At 36.1% G+C, this 15,863-nt stretch overlaps 3 protein-coding genes across 3 annotated transcripts; 1 reads left to right on the forward strand and 2 right to left on the reverse strand.

Moving 5' to 3' along the window:
* Window positions 1-479: 479 nt before the first annotated feature.
* On the forward strand, window positions 480-899 carry LOC107463526 (F-box/kelch-repeat protein SKIP6-like). The gene has a single exon (XM_016082335.1). It carries the CDS (start codon window positions 480-482, stop codon window positions 897-899), a length of 420 nt encoding a protein of 139 aa, XP_015937821.1.
* A 6,898-nt stretch (window positions 900-7,797) lies between these two features.
* On the reverse strand, window positions 7,798-8,403 carry LOC107463536 (uncharacterized). The gene has a single exon (XM_016082346.1). It carries the CDS (start codon window positions 8,401-8,403, stop codon window positions 7,798-7,800), a length of 606 nt encoding a protein of 201 aa, XP_015937832.1.
* Window positions 8,404-12,058: 3,655 nt separating this feature from the next.
* LOC107462767 (probable WRKY transcription factor 48) lies at window positions 12,059-13,923 on the reverse strand. The gene is made up of 3 exons (XM_016081410.3): window positions 13,236-13,923; window positions 12,983-13,126; window positions 12,059-12,884 (listed from the first exon to the last, which is right to left on the reverse strand). Exons 1-3 carry the CDS (start codon window positions 13,808-13,810, stop codon window positions 12,452-12,454), a joined length of 1,152 nt encoding a protein of 383 aa, XP_015936896.1. The 5' UTR covers window positions 13,811-13,923; the 3' UTR covers window positions 12,059-12,451.
* Between the last annotated feature and the right edge of the window lie 1,940 nt (window positions 13,924-15,863).

Raw genomic sequence — 15,863 nt, forward strand, 5'->3', positions numbered from 1 at the left:
AATTTTTTAAAAATTATTTTATTTATCTTAAATTTTACACTCTAAATCATAAATTATTAATTATAAATCTTAAATTTTAAATTTTTTTAAAAATAAAAATTTTTATTATTAGAAAATGACTAATATATTTACTGTATAGTAAATATATTTAAAATTTTAAATATTTTAACTTTTTATACAAATCTTTGTAAATTTTAAATTTTACATTCTAAATTATAACAAGTTTAGATATGAAAGATGAATGATTAAATTGACCTGTGTGTGTAGTTGACACTCAGCATTGCACTTGGCTGCAGTTTTTACAAGTGGATGTAGATTAGTTTCGTTTTTCTTTATCTTTTTTTTTATTTGTTTGTTTGTTTGTTTCTTTGTTCTTCACTAGAAAAATTGGTCTGTGCATATAGAGTGAAGAAAGAGTTTATACAAGATTAAATTGGTGTTCGGGGCACTAAGCGAATTTCAAAGTAGAAACAACAACAATGTCATTGTTAGCTGAAGCCGCCGGTGCCCAGAAAAAATCAAAAGCATCGGAAGAACAAGAACAAGAGAAGCAAGAAGGGCTAATCCCCTCTCTTTCCAACGATGTCGCATTGGGTTGCTTAGCACGCGTGCCACAATTCTACCACTCTAATCTGTCCCAAGTTTCCAAAACTATTCGCTCCCTCCTCTCGTCTCCGCTCTTCTATGACGCCCACACTACCTTCTATGATAAGCAAACCATGCTATACTTCTCTGTCAACTACCCTGATTCCAACCACGTCCAATGGTTCATGGTCAATCCTGACGACCTCGACCCTGTCCTCCGGCTTCCACTTATTCCTTCACCCACGTTCCGACAGTCCACCATGCGCGCAAAGAGAGGATTAATTGCATATCCGACGTTATGGATTAAGAGTTAATTATAGTAATTATGAAAACATCGGTTATGACTAAAATTTTGGATGTTACCGAGCTATAACTCGTAACCAATGTTTACTGGTCATATCACAGCCCCCAAGCTTAACCTGGCTTTAAAGGGATAGGTTGAGCTTTATAAATGAGTTATAGCTCGGTATATAAAGCCCCCAAGTCAACGTGTCTCATTTAAAGTTACTTGGGGGTAATTGAAAATACTTGGACATAAGAGGCTGTAACTATAATGCTTTTGCATGGTTTGAAGTGTGTGTAGTTTTATTTAATATTTTATTTAAACTGGTCCAAGTTCCAAGGTCTCTTTATAACCGTTGAAAGTGGGTTTCATTTAGTGGTAAGGATTTTGTTAAGGAACTGAAGAGTTAAGTAAATGAAGGGCTAGAAGGCTAACGCTTTGTGCGATACACTTGGTGTGGCTACGTGATATCTAAAGAAGCCTTTAAACACAAATGACTACCAGAGGTTAGTGAAATTCTTCCTCTTATTTTCGTTCTATTTGCTAGTATTTTTCTGATTTTGTCAAAAAATGAGTGAGAAGAAAGGAAAATTTTTGCCCAAGGTTGAAGACGATGAGTCTTATGATTGGGTCGATGAAGACGTCAAAATACGGGTTTCTTTGTTTTTTGATAAAGATAATGTGAATGAGGTTAAGGTAGCTAGTATAGTGAAACCTGGATTTCGTTTGGAGTTGCTACCATGCAATCGGTCTGATCGTGTTTTTCATAGGAAAAGGGATTTTGAAAACTTTTTTATGTATAGTTGTGTAATGGAAGAATTACGTGTTAAGCTTCCATTTACCAACTTTGAATGTGATATTCTCAAACAAATGAACTGTGCACCCTCACAAGTCCACCCCAATGGCTGGGCGTTTATAAAATATTTTCAAGTTCTGATGCAATTCTTTGAAATTAAACCTGAGTTGGAGCTTTTCTTTTCATTCTTCCAAGCCAAAGGGGTGTGGAAGGGTTTATGGGTCAACCTAAATAGTACCCCTGGCTTTTCTATTTTTAAATTGTATAAATCCTCTTTCAAGGATTTTAAAGAAATGTTCCTGAAGGTGAAGTCATTGGATGATGATTTCCCTTTTTATCTAGATGAGCATTTGGGGGAGAAATTTCCGCTGTACTGGTGTTGTCAACCGCAACATATATTAGGTCCGGAACTGATAACTAGTCGAAATGAATGTATCATATCATTTTTAATTGAGATGGTAGATAAGGGAGGTTTGATATCTGTGTCTGAGTTGCTTCCATGGGAGGAAGATAGGTCATCTGTGATGAAATATTTTGGTGAGAAGATCAGAATTTATTTGTATTTGTTTACATGTTGATATTTGTTTTATTGATGTTATTATTTATTTTGATACAGTTGGAAAATTCCTTGGAGTATCTGCCTCAACCCTAAGGGCCCGGTTTAAATCAAAGAACTTCGAAGGTTTTTCTCCAAACCCTGAAAAGGTGGATGTTGGGGGTGAAGTCAACCAGTCCCCTCCGAAGAAGAAAGGAATCATTTTTAAAAAGAGAAAGTCAGACATGGTTATCATCGACGATGAACAGGACAGGGAGGGAGTGGTGCAGCTCGAAGATTTGTCAAGCTTTACAGTGAAACAAAAGAAGCTTCATATTTTTGAAAACGACGGGGATGGAACATCGGTTTGGGATCGGAGGTTCCCCTTTAATGTTGTTGCAGATGAAGTTGTTCAATGTTTTTCAGATATATCCCGGGTGGACGAGGCTGGGGATATAGGAATTGATCAATTTCTTCAGGTCAGCTTTACAGTAACTGTCTTGCTTTACTTAAAAGATTATAGTTATTCTAATTCTAATCTTGTGATTATAGGTGTTGGGATTCCGGTTAGCCTGTATCGGTCGTAGTCAGGAGAAAAAACACAAGAAAGCTGCACTTGAGACTTCGAAGAGTGCTACTTTAAAAGAAACAGCCCTGACTGAATTGAAGAAAAAGGTTTCTGATGTGGGAAAGGAGCTGAAAGTGGAGAGGGAATTAGTAAAAAAGAAAGAGAATGACCTAGAAATTGTAAACAAGCGAATTATCGAGTTGACCTTACAGATGAAGGAGATTGAAAACAGTAGAGAGGGCGATATTCTCGATGCCTTTGCTGAGGGGTTTGAGCGAGCGGTTACGCAGGCTAAGTTTCTTGTGCCTGACGGGGATTTTTCATCAATGGATCCGAGTAAGGTGATTCGAGATGGTCAGCTTGTGGATGATGAAGAAACCGTTGAAGAAGGGGGGGTGATAATTTGGTTGATTAATGTTATGGTTATGGTATTTTGAATGTACACCATATGGCTTTATTTGCTTTCTTAGGAACTATGAATCGTGACTGTTTTGTTTTGGTTGTTTCTGATTAATCGGTGTAATTAGGTTTTGGTTGTTCCTAATTATTTTGTCAGGTACCCTTGAAGGGGATTGGAAACTGTGTTCGGCTGTTAAAGCCTTGCTTAGCATATTGTCTGTTTGTGTTAAAGGAGTCTGACTTCTGATCCGATGACAAAGCTGCTTTATTATTTTGATAATTTGAAATTGTTTGATAATTTGAAACTGACTTGACTTATAAGTCTAATAAGAATATGTTGGCAGAATATTATAAGGAAAATTTTATAAATAGATGGAAAATTTGTTCAAAGCAGTACCTTTACAATTTACTCCAAGTAAGCCAGCCTCATTAAAACCTCCTTGAGCAAAACCCTTTTGGAAAAAAATCTCAAGGTAGGAAAAATAGTACTAGCATGCTGCTTCTTGCTAACTGTAATATTGCTTTAAAGAATGGATATTCCATGTATTTGGGATTCTGGTGCCATCCAATTGTTCTAGTTTATAAGCTCCTCGTCCTAGGGCTTCCTGTACTCGGTAAGGGCCATCCCAGGCTGCAACAAGCTTTCCGTGGGAGGACGGTCGGCGAGCTTTTTCAGTTTTTCTTAGTATCAGATCTCCAATGTTAAATGATCTCGGCCGGACCTTCTTATCATGTCATCGGCTAACCTGCTGTTGTAGAGCTTGGTGGCGAATGGCAGCTGTATTTCTCACCTCTTCTATTAGGTCAAGTTCTGCTCGGCGAGCCTGATCATGGTGCTCAGCTTGCGCCCGTATTGAGTGTTGCGAAATTTCCAGTGGGATCATTGCCTCAGACCCATATACCAGGCGAAATGGGGTTTCTTTAGTGGTTGAATGTGTCGTAGTATTGTATGACCATAGTACTTCTGGAACAAGTTTGGCCCAAAGTCCCTTGGCATGGTTGAGCTTTTTCCTCAAGGCATGTAGGAGGACCTTATTAGCAGCCTCTGCTAATCCGTTAGATTATGGGTGCTCCACAGATGAAAAGTGCTGTTTTATCCTTAGATTCTACAAAAAATCTTTGAAATTATGGTCGGTAAACTGTCGACCATTGTCAGTTACAATATGGCAAGGTATACCAAATTGGCATATGATATTTTTCCAAACAAAGGATATCATCTGGGATTATGTGATTCTCGCTAAAGGTTGTGCTTCGACCCATTTAGAAAAATAGTCGATTGCAACTACCAAATATTTCACCTGTCTTGGGGCAGTGGGGAATGGCCCGAGGATATCGATTCCCCACTGGTTGAACGGCCAACTTACTACCGAACGGTGAAGGTGTTCGGCCGGTATATTGATGATTGAAGCATGCTTCTGACACTGGTCGCAAGTTTTGACCTTTTGTTTGCTGTCTTCCCACAACGTCGGCCAGTAAAAACCGGCGCGGAGTATTTTCTGTGCCAGGCTTCTTACCCCGGAATGTATTCCGCAAATTCCTTTGTGAGCTTCGGCTAATGCAAGATCAGCCTCTGACCTGTTTAAGCATTTCAAAAGTGGTCGGAAATATCCCCGCCTATACAGGACATTATTCATTAGTGTAAAGAAAGAGGCCTGTCTTCTAAATTTTTTCTGATCTGAGACCCCTTATGGGATGGAACCATCTCGAAGATATTGCATATAAGGTAACTGCCAACTATTGTCACTTGAAATGCTTAGAATATTAAGTGTATGAATGCTCGGCTTATCTAAAGTTGATTGTAAAAGTGTTGTCGTTTGTGCCTGTGTAGTGGCTAACTTTGATAAAATATCTGCCCTGTTATTCTGATCTCTAGGGATATGGCAAATTTCAATTTTTGAAAAACTGTTTATCAACCGTTGAACAATATCTAGATATTTTAGCAAAATTTGATCTTTTGTTTGAAAACTTTGATTTACTTTTTGAACAACTAACAATGAATCACAATAGACCTTTAAGCTAATAATGTGTAAATCAATGGCTAACCTTAGCCCCGCAATAAGGGCTTCATATTCGGCCTGGTTATTACTGGCTTTGAAAGAGAACCGCAAAGAATGTTCCAGGATTATGCCCTCCGGACATTCTAACAATATCCCGCTCCAGACCCTTGAAGATTTGAAGCTCCGTCAACGAACAAGGTCCATTCCGAGATTTCTGCGTCCGGGTATGGTTCTGTGAGTTCGGCAACAAAATCAACCAAGTACTGCGACTTGACAGATCCCCTTGGTTGGTATTAAATATCAAATTCTGAAAGCTCAATGGCCCATTTGATGAGTCGTCCTGCTAGTTCAGGTTTAGAAAGAATCTGCCGAAGAGGCTGCCCAGTTCTAACGATGATTGTGTGACTCTGGAAATATGGTCGAAGCCGTCTTGATGAGAAGACCAGTGCTAGGGCGAGCTTTTCTAACTTCGGGTAACGAAGCTCGGCACTTTGTAATGACATGCTCACAAAGTAAACTGGGTGTTGGACCTTCTCAGTTTTTGTTATAAGAACAGAACTAATTGCCACATCAGTAATAGACAAGTATATATATAATGGCTGACCGAGTTTTGGTTTTTGTAAAACAGGTTGTTTGGAAAGAAATTGTTTCAAACTCATGAATGCAGCTTCACAATTTTCGTTCCATTCAAAATGTTTTGTATTCTTTTTTAAACACTGGAAAAGGTTAGAGGATTTAAGTGCCAAACATGGTAAGAATCTCGACAAAGCAGCGAGTCTTCCTGTTAGTCGTTGAACCTCCTTTATTGTTGTTGGACTCTGCATATCAAGTATTGCTTGACATTTTTCTGGATTTGCTTCTATGCCTCGGCTAGTGAGGATGAATCCGAGGAATTTTCCTCCCCGAACACCGAAGGTGCACTTTTCAGGATTTAGTCTCATGTTATATTGTCGGATCTGTCCAAAGATCTCGGTCAGGTCCTGGATATGGGAGTTTTCAACTATTGTTTTGGTGACCATGTTGTCAACATAAACTTCGATATTCTGGCCTATTTGCTGCTCGAAGACCTTGTTCATCAGCCTTTGGTATGTTGCGCCTGCATTCTTTAAACCAAAAGGCATAACATTATAGCAGTAATTACCATACTCTGTTATGAAGGCAGTTTTTTCTTAGTCTGATGGATGCATGAGAATCTGGTTATAACCAGAGTATGCGTCCATGAAACTCAAGGTACCATAACCACAAGAGTTATCAACTAAAGTATCAATGCAAGGTAAAGGATAAGCATCTTTAGGACATGCCTTATTTAAGTCAGTAAAATCGACGCACATGCGCCACTTGCCGTTACTCTTTTTTACCATAACAACATTGGCTAACCATGTTGTAAACCTGATTTCTCTGATGAAATTAGCGTCAATGAGATTTTTAACCTCGGCTATAGATGCAAGACGTTTCTCAGCTCCTAAATTTCTCTTCTTTTGGGAGATTGGCCGAGCTGCTGGATTAATTGCCAATTTGTGTGTAACAACAGATGGATCAATACCTAGCATATCGCCAGAAGTCCAAGCAAACAAGTCGGCGTTCTGTCGTAAAAAATTGACGAGTTGTTCTCTTTCTTCGGTACCGGTCGAAGTTCCCACAAAAGTGAACTTCATTGGATCCGTGGTAAGAGCGACCTTTGTTAACTCTTCATTTGGCATAGGCCGATCTTCAAAGTCAGCCCTGGGATCTAGCTCGGCCAGTATTGGTTGCTCGGATTGTATGGAGTTGATGCGTGTTGTGTTGTTCCTTTTGATAGGCTTTAAGCTTGTGTTATAGCATTGCCGAGCCTCATGAAGGTCACTGTGAACTGTGGCTACTACATTGTCCTGCATCGGGAACTTGACATAAAGGTGAACTGTGGATACAATTGCAGCAAATCTATTTAAAAATGGTCTTCCTAATATAAGATTATAAGGGCTAAAGCAATCGACGACAAGATACTAAATATCTTGCGTCTTAGATAATGGTTGCTCACCGAGCGTGGTTTGTAACCACACAGAACCCAAAACAGAAACTCGTTCACCTGAAAATCTGACCAAGTCTTCGAGATACGGCTGCAAAATGTTACTGCTTAGCTTCATTTAAACCGTGGTAAAAAATAACACATCGGCACTGCTTCCTGGATCAAGTAATACTTTTTGGACTATCAGGTCCCCCAACTGAACGGAGATGACAACAGGGTCGTCAAAGTTGGTATCAGCACAAGTAAAGTCGGTCGGACAGAAAGTCATCTCTGGAATGTCCAGAACTGGTTGAGGATCCTTGGAGGCATCCGTGACTGCCAACATGACCCTGTGAGTGCGCTTTCGGGCCGAGCTTGTGTGTCCGCCTCTAGCGTAACCCCCTGAGATACAGTTGATCACCCCTCTGGGTTGGGCCGGAGCTTTATCCTTTTCTTTTGATGATGGACTTGCTGTTGATGCGTCAGAGCCAGGGATCGATTGCTCTCTTCTACATATAACCTGCAATAAATTTATCAAGGTGGCCTTGTCTTGCCAGGCGTTCCAGGAGATCCTTAGCAATCACACATTCATCGGTTGTGTGTCCGTGTTTCTGATGAAAGGTGCAGTATTTAGATTTATCAACACTTTTTTATTCTGGGTAATTGCCAGCTTTACGGGGAGGCTTAATTAGCTTGGAATCGAGTATCTCCTTAATAATTTCATCTCTCTTCGTGTTGAACTGAGTGTATGACTCATAATGGGAGACTGAATTAAAGGCCTTCTTGCTATCCCGCGATTTATCATCATCTTTACTTGTGGCCGACTTTTCTGTTTTTCGTGCTTGCCGAAGCTCTTCAACGTCTATCTGTCCTTTGGCTTTTTCGCGAAACTCGGCCAAAGTTTTAGGTTTAGCTACAGCAATGGTCTCCTGAAATTTACCTGGGCGAAGGCTACTTTTAATGGCATGGAGATGGACTTCAGGGTGGAGGTCGGAGATTCTCATGGCGACCTTTGTAAAGCGGGTGATGTAATCCTTCAGACTCTCTTGTGGACCTTGTTTAATGGTCGTCAAATAGTCGGAATCGTACAAATATATTGCTGATGTTGCAAAATGATCTTCAAACTGCTTAGCCAACTCCTGGAAGCGTGATATAGAATCTGCAGGCAAAGAGCAAAACCAGTCAAGTGCAGGACCATCTAAAAAGGACGGAAAACAATGGCATAAAATAGGGTTAGATGCACCGTTAACGATCATAATAGATCGAAATTTTTTAATGTGCTGCTAATCCGAGGTATAGCTCGTCCCTTGATGAAGATCGGCAAACTCCTCAATTGGAACGTGATATACGTCGGTGATGTAGGAACAGTGGAGGTGAGTACCTGCAAAGGCACTCCGACGCTCAAGTTAGCTGAAGTATAAATTGATAAGAGTTATTTTTCGGAAGAAGTTGCATACCTTCTAAAATTTGCTCGTCCTTTATTATACAAGGTCGGCCATTTCCTCTGTGTTGTAATGCCCAAAGAGAGGATTAATTGCATATTCGACGTTATGGATTAAGAGTTAATTATAGTAATTATGAAAACGTCGGTTATGACTAAAATTTTGGACGTTACCGAACTATAACTCGTAACCAATGTTTACTGGTCATATCAATATATATATGAACTTATTTTTCATTGAGTTTAAATTTATGCAGTGCCTGATAAGACTTTCGGTTGATTATTCTTGTTGCACCACTACATGTTTTTTTTCACATAGAAAATTAATCTCTCGTATAAAAAGATAACTAGGACAGAAAATTATAGTTTTTAAGCAGGATTGTAAATTAGAATTGAGTTTAGAAAAGAAAAAAACTGGTGCGATAATAATGCCTGGGTAAAGGAACGTTTAGTAAAAAGAGGCAAATGAAGTTATAATCTACTACATGCTATTTATTTTTTCCCTTTCTTTTTAACATCTTGGGCGCCACATTTTACACACCTAATGTGCTTTTGTCCGACATATTCCTAAACTTGCAGAGCAAGTAAGGAATAAAGAGACGTAACATTTTCTTGTTTTGTTTTCCACCTATTTTGAAACTTATCTTATAATGAGTCTGTGTGGAACATTTAATTTAAGATCAGCATGCCCGCATACGTTTACTCTATTTTAAATGGAGCATATCATATATATAGTATCTTATAACGTATAAATCAAGTAAATATTATTTTCCCACGCAAATTATTAGAAGTGTTATTTATTACTTGAATGAATGAGTTACATACCGACGTTTGGATTCCAATGCCTTAAAGAATCATATGGGTTGTATTATGCAAATGAATAGACCTTTTTTTTTCACTTCTTCCAATTCCTTGATTCGATGATATTTTTATTTTTTGAAAGCATCAAATTGATTGGCACTCCTACAGTTGGATTACAAGAAGATACGCCCTTAGCTTTTGCAATTCGAGAACATAAAGTTTTGATGGCTGGAAAGTTTGGGAATACCCAAAAAGTCATCACAATTAGTCTCGAATGGCTTTATATATTAATTAATTTTTATATCAACCGAAAAAAAAAGAAAGGAAAATGTTTTTTGATTGCTTGAAGCACAGAATATTCATTCATTGGCATGCAGCATGGTTGAGAAATGTGTACAGCTTTATGATCATGATCAACTTTACATGTTGTTTATTAATAAAGTCTTCTCTTTCTATTTACTTCTTCCTACATCTAATTATGTTCATATTTCTATGGTGAAAATTTAGATATAATTCATTTATATAAAGTTAATAATTAAAAATTATTAAATAATTATTAAATTGTTATCTAATGACTTTAGGTTATCAATTTTGCATTTAAATAAAGTTTTCACTTTCTATAGCTACTTGCAATTGCATGCATGCCAATCACAAAGAACTTATTATAATTCAAAATTTTTGCGTTCAACAAAGCCTTTTTTTCTTAACATTTTTTCGCTATAATTTAATTTGCGTTGCATTGCCATTGTTATGCCTCTGAAAGACTGAAATGTACGTTGACTCATACCAACTATCTTGTCAAGGCAACTTTTCTAATAGATTCAAGTATATGAACTATGATGAAAAATTAACTAAATTAAAGGATACACAGAATCCTTTATTCTCAAAATTTTGAATCCTATGTATTTTCTTCCTACCTCCTCACTTCAATCGATATTAACTTTATTCAGAAAACACAGAAAAGTTAAAAACATGCACAGTCTATATCCGAAATATTCTGTCCACATTCAACCAAGTTTACAACAATATTCATATTTTAAAAAGAGAGTAACATATTAATCCAAAATAAAACCTTTAAAAACAGTAATAAAGTAAATTGTAGGCGAGAAAATACTAAAATTCCTCAAACGAACTCATCAATATCGTGAAAAGAATTTATTCCTGGCCATGCATATTATGATAGATATATTCTTTTTCTTTTTTCCTTTAAAAAAAAGTTTCAGATCATAACTGCAATTAATTAAGCTCTTATACCATCTTGACGAACAACCTGATAACCAAAATCACCAAAGCTCGATAATCTCTTAACGATTTCAAATTAGAAATAGTAGTAAAGATAAAACTTTTACCAATGAAATTAGAGAAGATGAGCACAAAGAAGTGGAAACTAAAAGCAAATAGAAGTAACCTAAATTCCATGTCCCAAACAAAGTACCTATTTGAGGCATGACTACTTATCGTTGAATATATACCGTATTTATCCAAGCTGTCATATATACTTTGTGTCATGAGAAGTGATAGAAAAGCAATCAAAACTAGTGGTACATAGAATTCAATTGCTATCATCTAAAGCTATATATATATGGCACTACAGAACTAATTATAATTAGCATGTACCTTCATAAATAGGCATGGCTATAAGCCAATTCAATATAATTCAGCTAGCAAAGCAGAATCGAAATAAAATTCCCAACCTAATTGGAAAGCATAGTGGCATGGCCATTACACAAATGGCTTTTGCTCTCTCTATATATATCACAATTACAATGATAGGGCGTGTTTTATATATATTATAATCATGTTAGGTGACACTAAAATCAATCAGTAAAATAAATTATAAATATAAAATACATATTAAAATATAAAATATACATTAAAAATAAATTAAATTATATATATATATTTATATACCAACACATTAATGACTAATTTTAATAATTAATTTTAATATATACTTAGCATTTTTGATATATTATACTTAAAATAAAAATGTACGATTTTAATGAATTTGGCAATACTTTTTCTCCACACCAATATCTTATCAATCATGATGCATGAAGAAGAAGAGAACCATGCTCTAGCAATTTCCTTAGTAGGAAAGATACATCATCATTGAATGGCTGAACCCCATCTTTGTATGTAGCTTATAGAGGAAGATGATGAGAAAAAAAAAAAGAAACATAAAAAATAAAAATAAAAGGAACTCCATCATATATAAGAAAAGGCTAAATGGTGGTACTACATGCATTGCAAGCAAGGTAATAGGCTAAGTAATAATTTTGCAACTTTTTTTCCGATCCATACCCCCCTCATGCACTGTTTCATGTCATGGAACAATCATAACACATACCAGGCTTTATTTATTTCTTCTTAAAAACCATACATATATAGAGAGAGAGTTGCATTCCCATTCACCAATGCCAGCTCTGCCATGAATAATATCCGAGTGGGAGGAATTGAAAAGACACACACACAGCTAGATACAAGATCTGCTTAAATTAACCACATATATACATGCAACCAAGCTAGCTAAGTTCAATAATGCACAAATTCGACTGAAAACCCTAACCCTAAAAGTATTTGGATAATCTATCCAACAATAAAAAGAAAAGCGACGTAAGTATGAATATGTGCGGATTAATTAAAATAAAGGGGAGAAGAAAATAAGATAAGGGTAATTAACTAATTATAATATGTCTGATTGTCGAATAATAATAAATATCTAGTTAATTACAAAGAAATGGACGATGGATCAAGGAAATTAAAGAAAGAAAAAGCTAAAAGAAGCAAAATGAGAATCTAAATTAAAGCCCCCTGATCCATGGCATCTAAAAACGGATCTATCCTCATCCAAAATGATGCTTCAATATATGTCACATACACCAGTTAGAGAACCTTAACTTACATAACAAAATTAACTAATATATATATAGCATTAGCATTAGTAGTAGAAGTCACATATATATTTATATAGATGGAATAATTAATAACACGAATAATAATAATAATGTAATAATAATAAAAATTAATTAACCTACTTTCGCTCGTTCTTGTTGATTGATTCATTCGATGTTATCCTCCTTCCTGATCTGAGATGGAACAATGTCCTGAAGAAGACCATGGTCTCTCAAGAAAGCTTGATCCATGTTCAACCTAGAAGCTGCAGCAAAAGCTCCATCCTGAAGAACGAAGGTCCCAAACGACGACGCATTAGTAGGTGGAGTTGGATTAGTAGTAGTAGCGGAGTTATATAACGAAGGCGGTGGCGGCGGTTGCTGGAAGTGTTGTTGATGAGGAAGCAGAAAGTGAGGAGAAGAAGATCCAATGGTGGCGAAGGAGGGTTCGTGCATGAACGCGAGTGCGGCGCGTGAGGTAGCGGGACAAGGGTGAGTGTGCTGCCCTTCATAGGTAGTTACAACAATGCTTGGATCGTCGGAAGAACGCTCCACGCGCTTCTTAACACCACACCCGGATGTGGTGCAACGATAGTAGCTCCTGTTATTTTTGGCGTGCCCCGCAAGAAAATAAATAAATAAATAAATAATATTAATTGGAATAGAGAGAGGGTGAAAGAAAGCATGATGAGCATATACCTTGGATAAGGGCTATTTTTCACTGCTTTCTGTCCGTACTTACGCCATCTGTAACCGTCGTCTAAATGATCCACTTCGCTCTTTGTCATAAACGCAAACCGAGGTTCTCTTTGCTTCTTTTGATTCTTCTTCTTTGCTTTCAATCTGCAGTAGATGAAGAAAAAATTAAATTAAAGCAGAGAAATACCATATTCCAACTTCAATTAACAGAGATAGAGAGAGAAAGAATAAAAAGAGAGTGATTATTACTAACTGTTTCTTAGTCTTGTCTTGATTCTCTTTGGATCCATCGGCCTCTTCATCCTCTGCTTCATGTTCATCATCAGCAACTACCTTCCCACCGTTATGCTCTTCCGCGTTGTTGTTGTTGCTGCCGACGCCGGCGCCGCCTTCGTTCGACGAAGATGAAATCGACGACGAGTTTGGTGACGCCGGAGTGTTCAACACCTCCGAACAGTCCGGGACATTGGAGCTCGCCGGCGACGGCAGAGCCTGCTGCTGCTGCTGGCTGCTGCTGATTTGCTGCGGCGTGGCTTCGGCGGCGGTGGTGGTTGTGGGAAAGCAATCGAATAAGGAAGGAGTGTAGTCATGGAGAGCGAGCAAGTCGATGAAGCCATTGGCAGAAGTTTTGTGATCATAAGAGGGTAGTAATGGAAGTGGCATCATGTCAAAGATGCTTGAGAAAGGGTAAGAAGTGTTGATTGTGTTTGTGTTTGTGATCGGAATCTCATCGGAAAATGCGACGGAATTAGCCATAGTAATAGTAGTAGCAGTGGTGGTGGATGCTTCTTCTTCTTTCTTCTTCTTCTCTCTCTTCCCTTCTTCCATTGATTTTTGTAAGGGTGCTTTCTATTTCCTATATATCAACAAAAAGCTTTGCACATATTCCTCATTATTTTTATTTTCAAATATTTCTTTCTTTTTCTTCTCCCAAAACTCCAAAAAGTGATCACCCCTCTTAATTAATTAACCTCACTTTCTATCTTCTATTATCACTAGAGAGAGAGAAAGGGATAGGGATAGCTTCGGAATTTTCTTTTTATTTTTTCTTTTCATTTTTGTTTTACGGAAATAAAGGCTTGTCCCTTAAGTCAGGTGGACCCTAACTAAATAACTATCCATTTTGAGATATTTTGTGTAATAATTTACAAATAATTACTATGTATAAATAAATTTATCCTTTAGTTTAATCAATAGTGCATTATTAAAATATTTAGTTGTTATACTACCCAATAAAAAAATATGTAGTTGTTATACTATATGTTTCGAAATAGATTGATGTTATAATATATACAATATTTTATATACAATAATTTTTCGAATTAGAGTTTATATATTATATTACATACAATAATAATATCTAATCAGATTCTATCATTTTTTATATAAAAATATTATATTTATAATTTTTGTATGTGAAAGGGGGCATTTGGTTTGATTTAGTTGGGGTTGGGAATTTGGACAACAGGTTGTCTTGGAGAGGTTTCCCACCATAGGGATGACCGACATGTGTCGGTTGACTATGGAACGAGGCAAATAGCATTTATTGCGTAAAAGAAGAGTAGAGGACCGCCGTCGGGGCCCACATCTGAAATATAACGCGGGAATTTGACCGGCAACCGGTTTGGGTGTGAACGGGGGGAGTGAACACGTGGGCTGTACGTGAAAGCCCAAAAGCCTTCTAATCTCTGATCGTGTGCATGTGATGGGTCCTCCTCCTGCCCCCCTTCTCCCTTTTTTTTTTTATCCTCTTTATAAAATAAAAGAAAGAAAATCTCTTTTTTAACTTTTCTAGATCATGTTATTATTCACTCTTCATTTAAATAATGGGATACTGCAGGGTAATAATTCATTAATTCTTCCCATTTTTCAATCATGTAGATGTAGGTAAGGTTTTAAATTCATTCTATATAAATCAGTGGAAATGAAATATATTTTTTAATTATTTACCTTTAAGGAAAATATTTTTTATGAGAAGAATATCTTTTGGTACATTTACATTGCATTTTTATTTTTAGTATTTTATATTTTTTAATTTTATAAAAAAATAAAAAATATTTCATATTTTCATTTTTTTTGGTAAAATTTTAAAAATAAAAATACTAATATTAAAAACAAAAACAATGACTACAATCTTTTATTATGACAGTGCAATCAGTATATTATTCCAAAACACGCATCTATGGTGTAATCTAGCTAATTAAAGTGAAATAGATTCAACCCATGTCATTGATTGCAATTAAATACGCGCGGTATGGTTGCATGTTTTGGCTGGTACTACTAAGATTTGTTTTATTAGTTTATTCATACCTTAACCCTAGACTACGGATAAATAGTTGCATGCCCATAAAAATATAAATAAAACCTATCATATCTACCAGACTTTAACTTCATTGGCATGTATATGTAAGTGAATACTTAAAAAGTTAAAATCTATTATTATTTGTTAAAATATTGTCATTATTGTTGAATAACTAAAGTCAAAGAGAATCATTTGCATTTTAACCTAAAACAAGTATATATATAACTGGTGCATGTAATATCATCAACTATCTAAACTCAAATGGTAGTTAATTATTAGTACTTGGCAAAGGAAAATAGTGTTGGAGGATAAACTCCACAAATGAAATGAAATAATCATGGTTATTGAAACTGGACCAAATCGACTATGAAATCATGGAAAATTTGTTACCAAATCAATTATTCTATACATAATAAAAATCAATTATTATTGAATTAGCCAAAAATAAAAAAATTGATTAAATTAATTTAATTTTTTAATAATTAATTAATTTAAAAAATATTTTAAAATTTATATTTTTAATATATTATTTTATTATATTCAGTTTAACTTTAATTGAATCTCAATTAAATTTTAATT

The sequence above is a fragment of the Arachis duranensis genome, chromosome 1 (genome assembly GCF_000817695.3).
Source record: "Arachis duranensis cultivar V14167 chromosome 1, aradu.V14167.gnm2.J7QH, whole genome shotgun sequence".
Lineage (NCBI taxonomy): Eukaryota > Viridiplantae > Streptophyta > Magnoliopsida > Fabales > Fabaceae > Arachis > Arachis duranensis.

What these genes read in the sequence shown, in the direction of transcription:
- LOC107463536 (XM_016082346.1), bottom strand. Translation starts at nt 8,403, where the DNA reads ATGATCGTTAACGGTGCATCTAACCCTATTTTATGCCATTGTTTTCCG.
- LOC107463526 (XM_016082335.1), top strand. Translation starts at nt 480, where the DNA reads ATGTCATTGTTAGCTGAAGCCGCCGGTGCCCAGAAAAAATCAAAAGCA.
- LOC107462767 (XM_016081410.3), bottom strand. Translation starts at nt 13,810, where the DNA reads ATGGAAGAAGGGAAGAGAGAGAAGAAGAAGAAAGAAGAAGAAGCATCC. An exon ending in CAAGACAAGACTAAGAAACA is followed by an intron (nt 13,127 to 13,235) that starts GTTAGTAATAAT and finishes CATCTACTGCAG; the next exon opens with ATTGAAAGCAAAGAAGAAGA. An exon ending in AAAAATAGCCCTTATCCAAG is followed by an intron (nt 12,885 to 12,982) that starts GTATATGCTCAT and finishes CAAAAATAACAG; the next exon opens with GAGCTACTATCGTTGCACCA.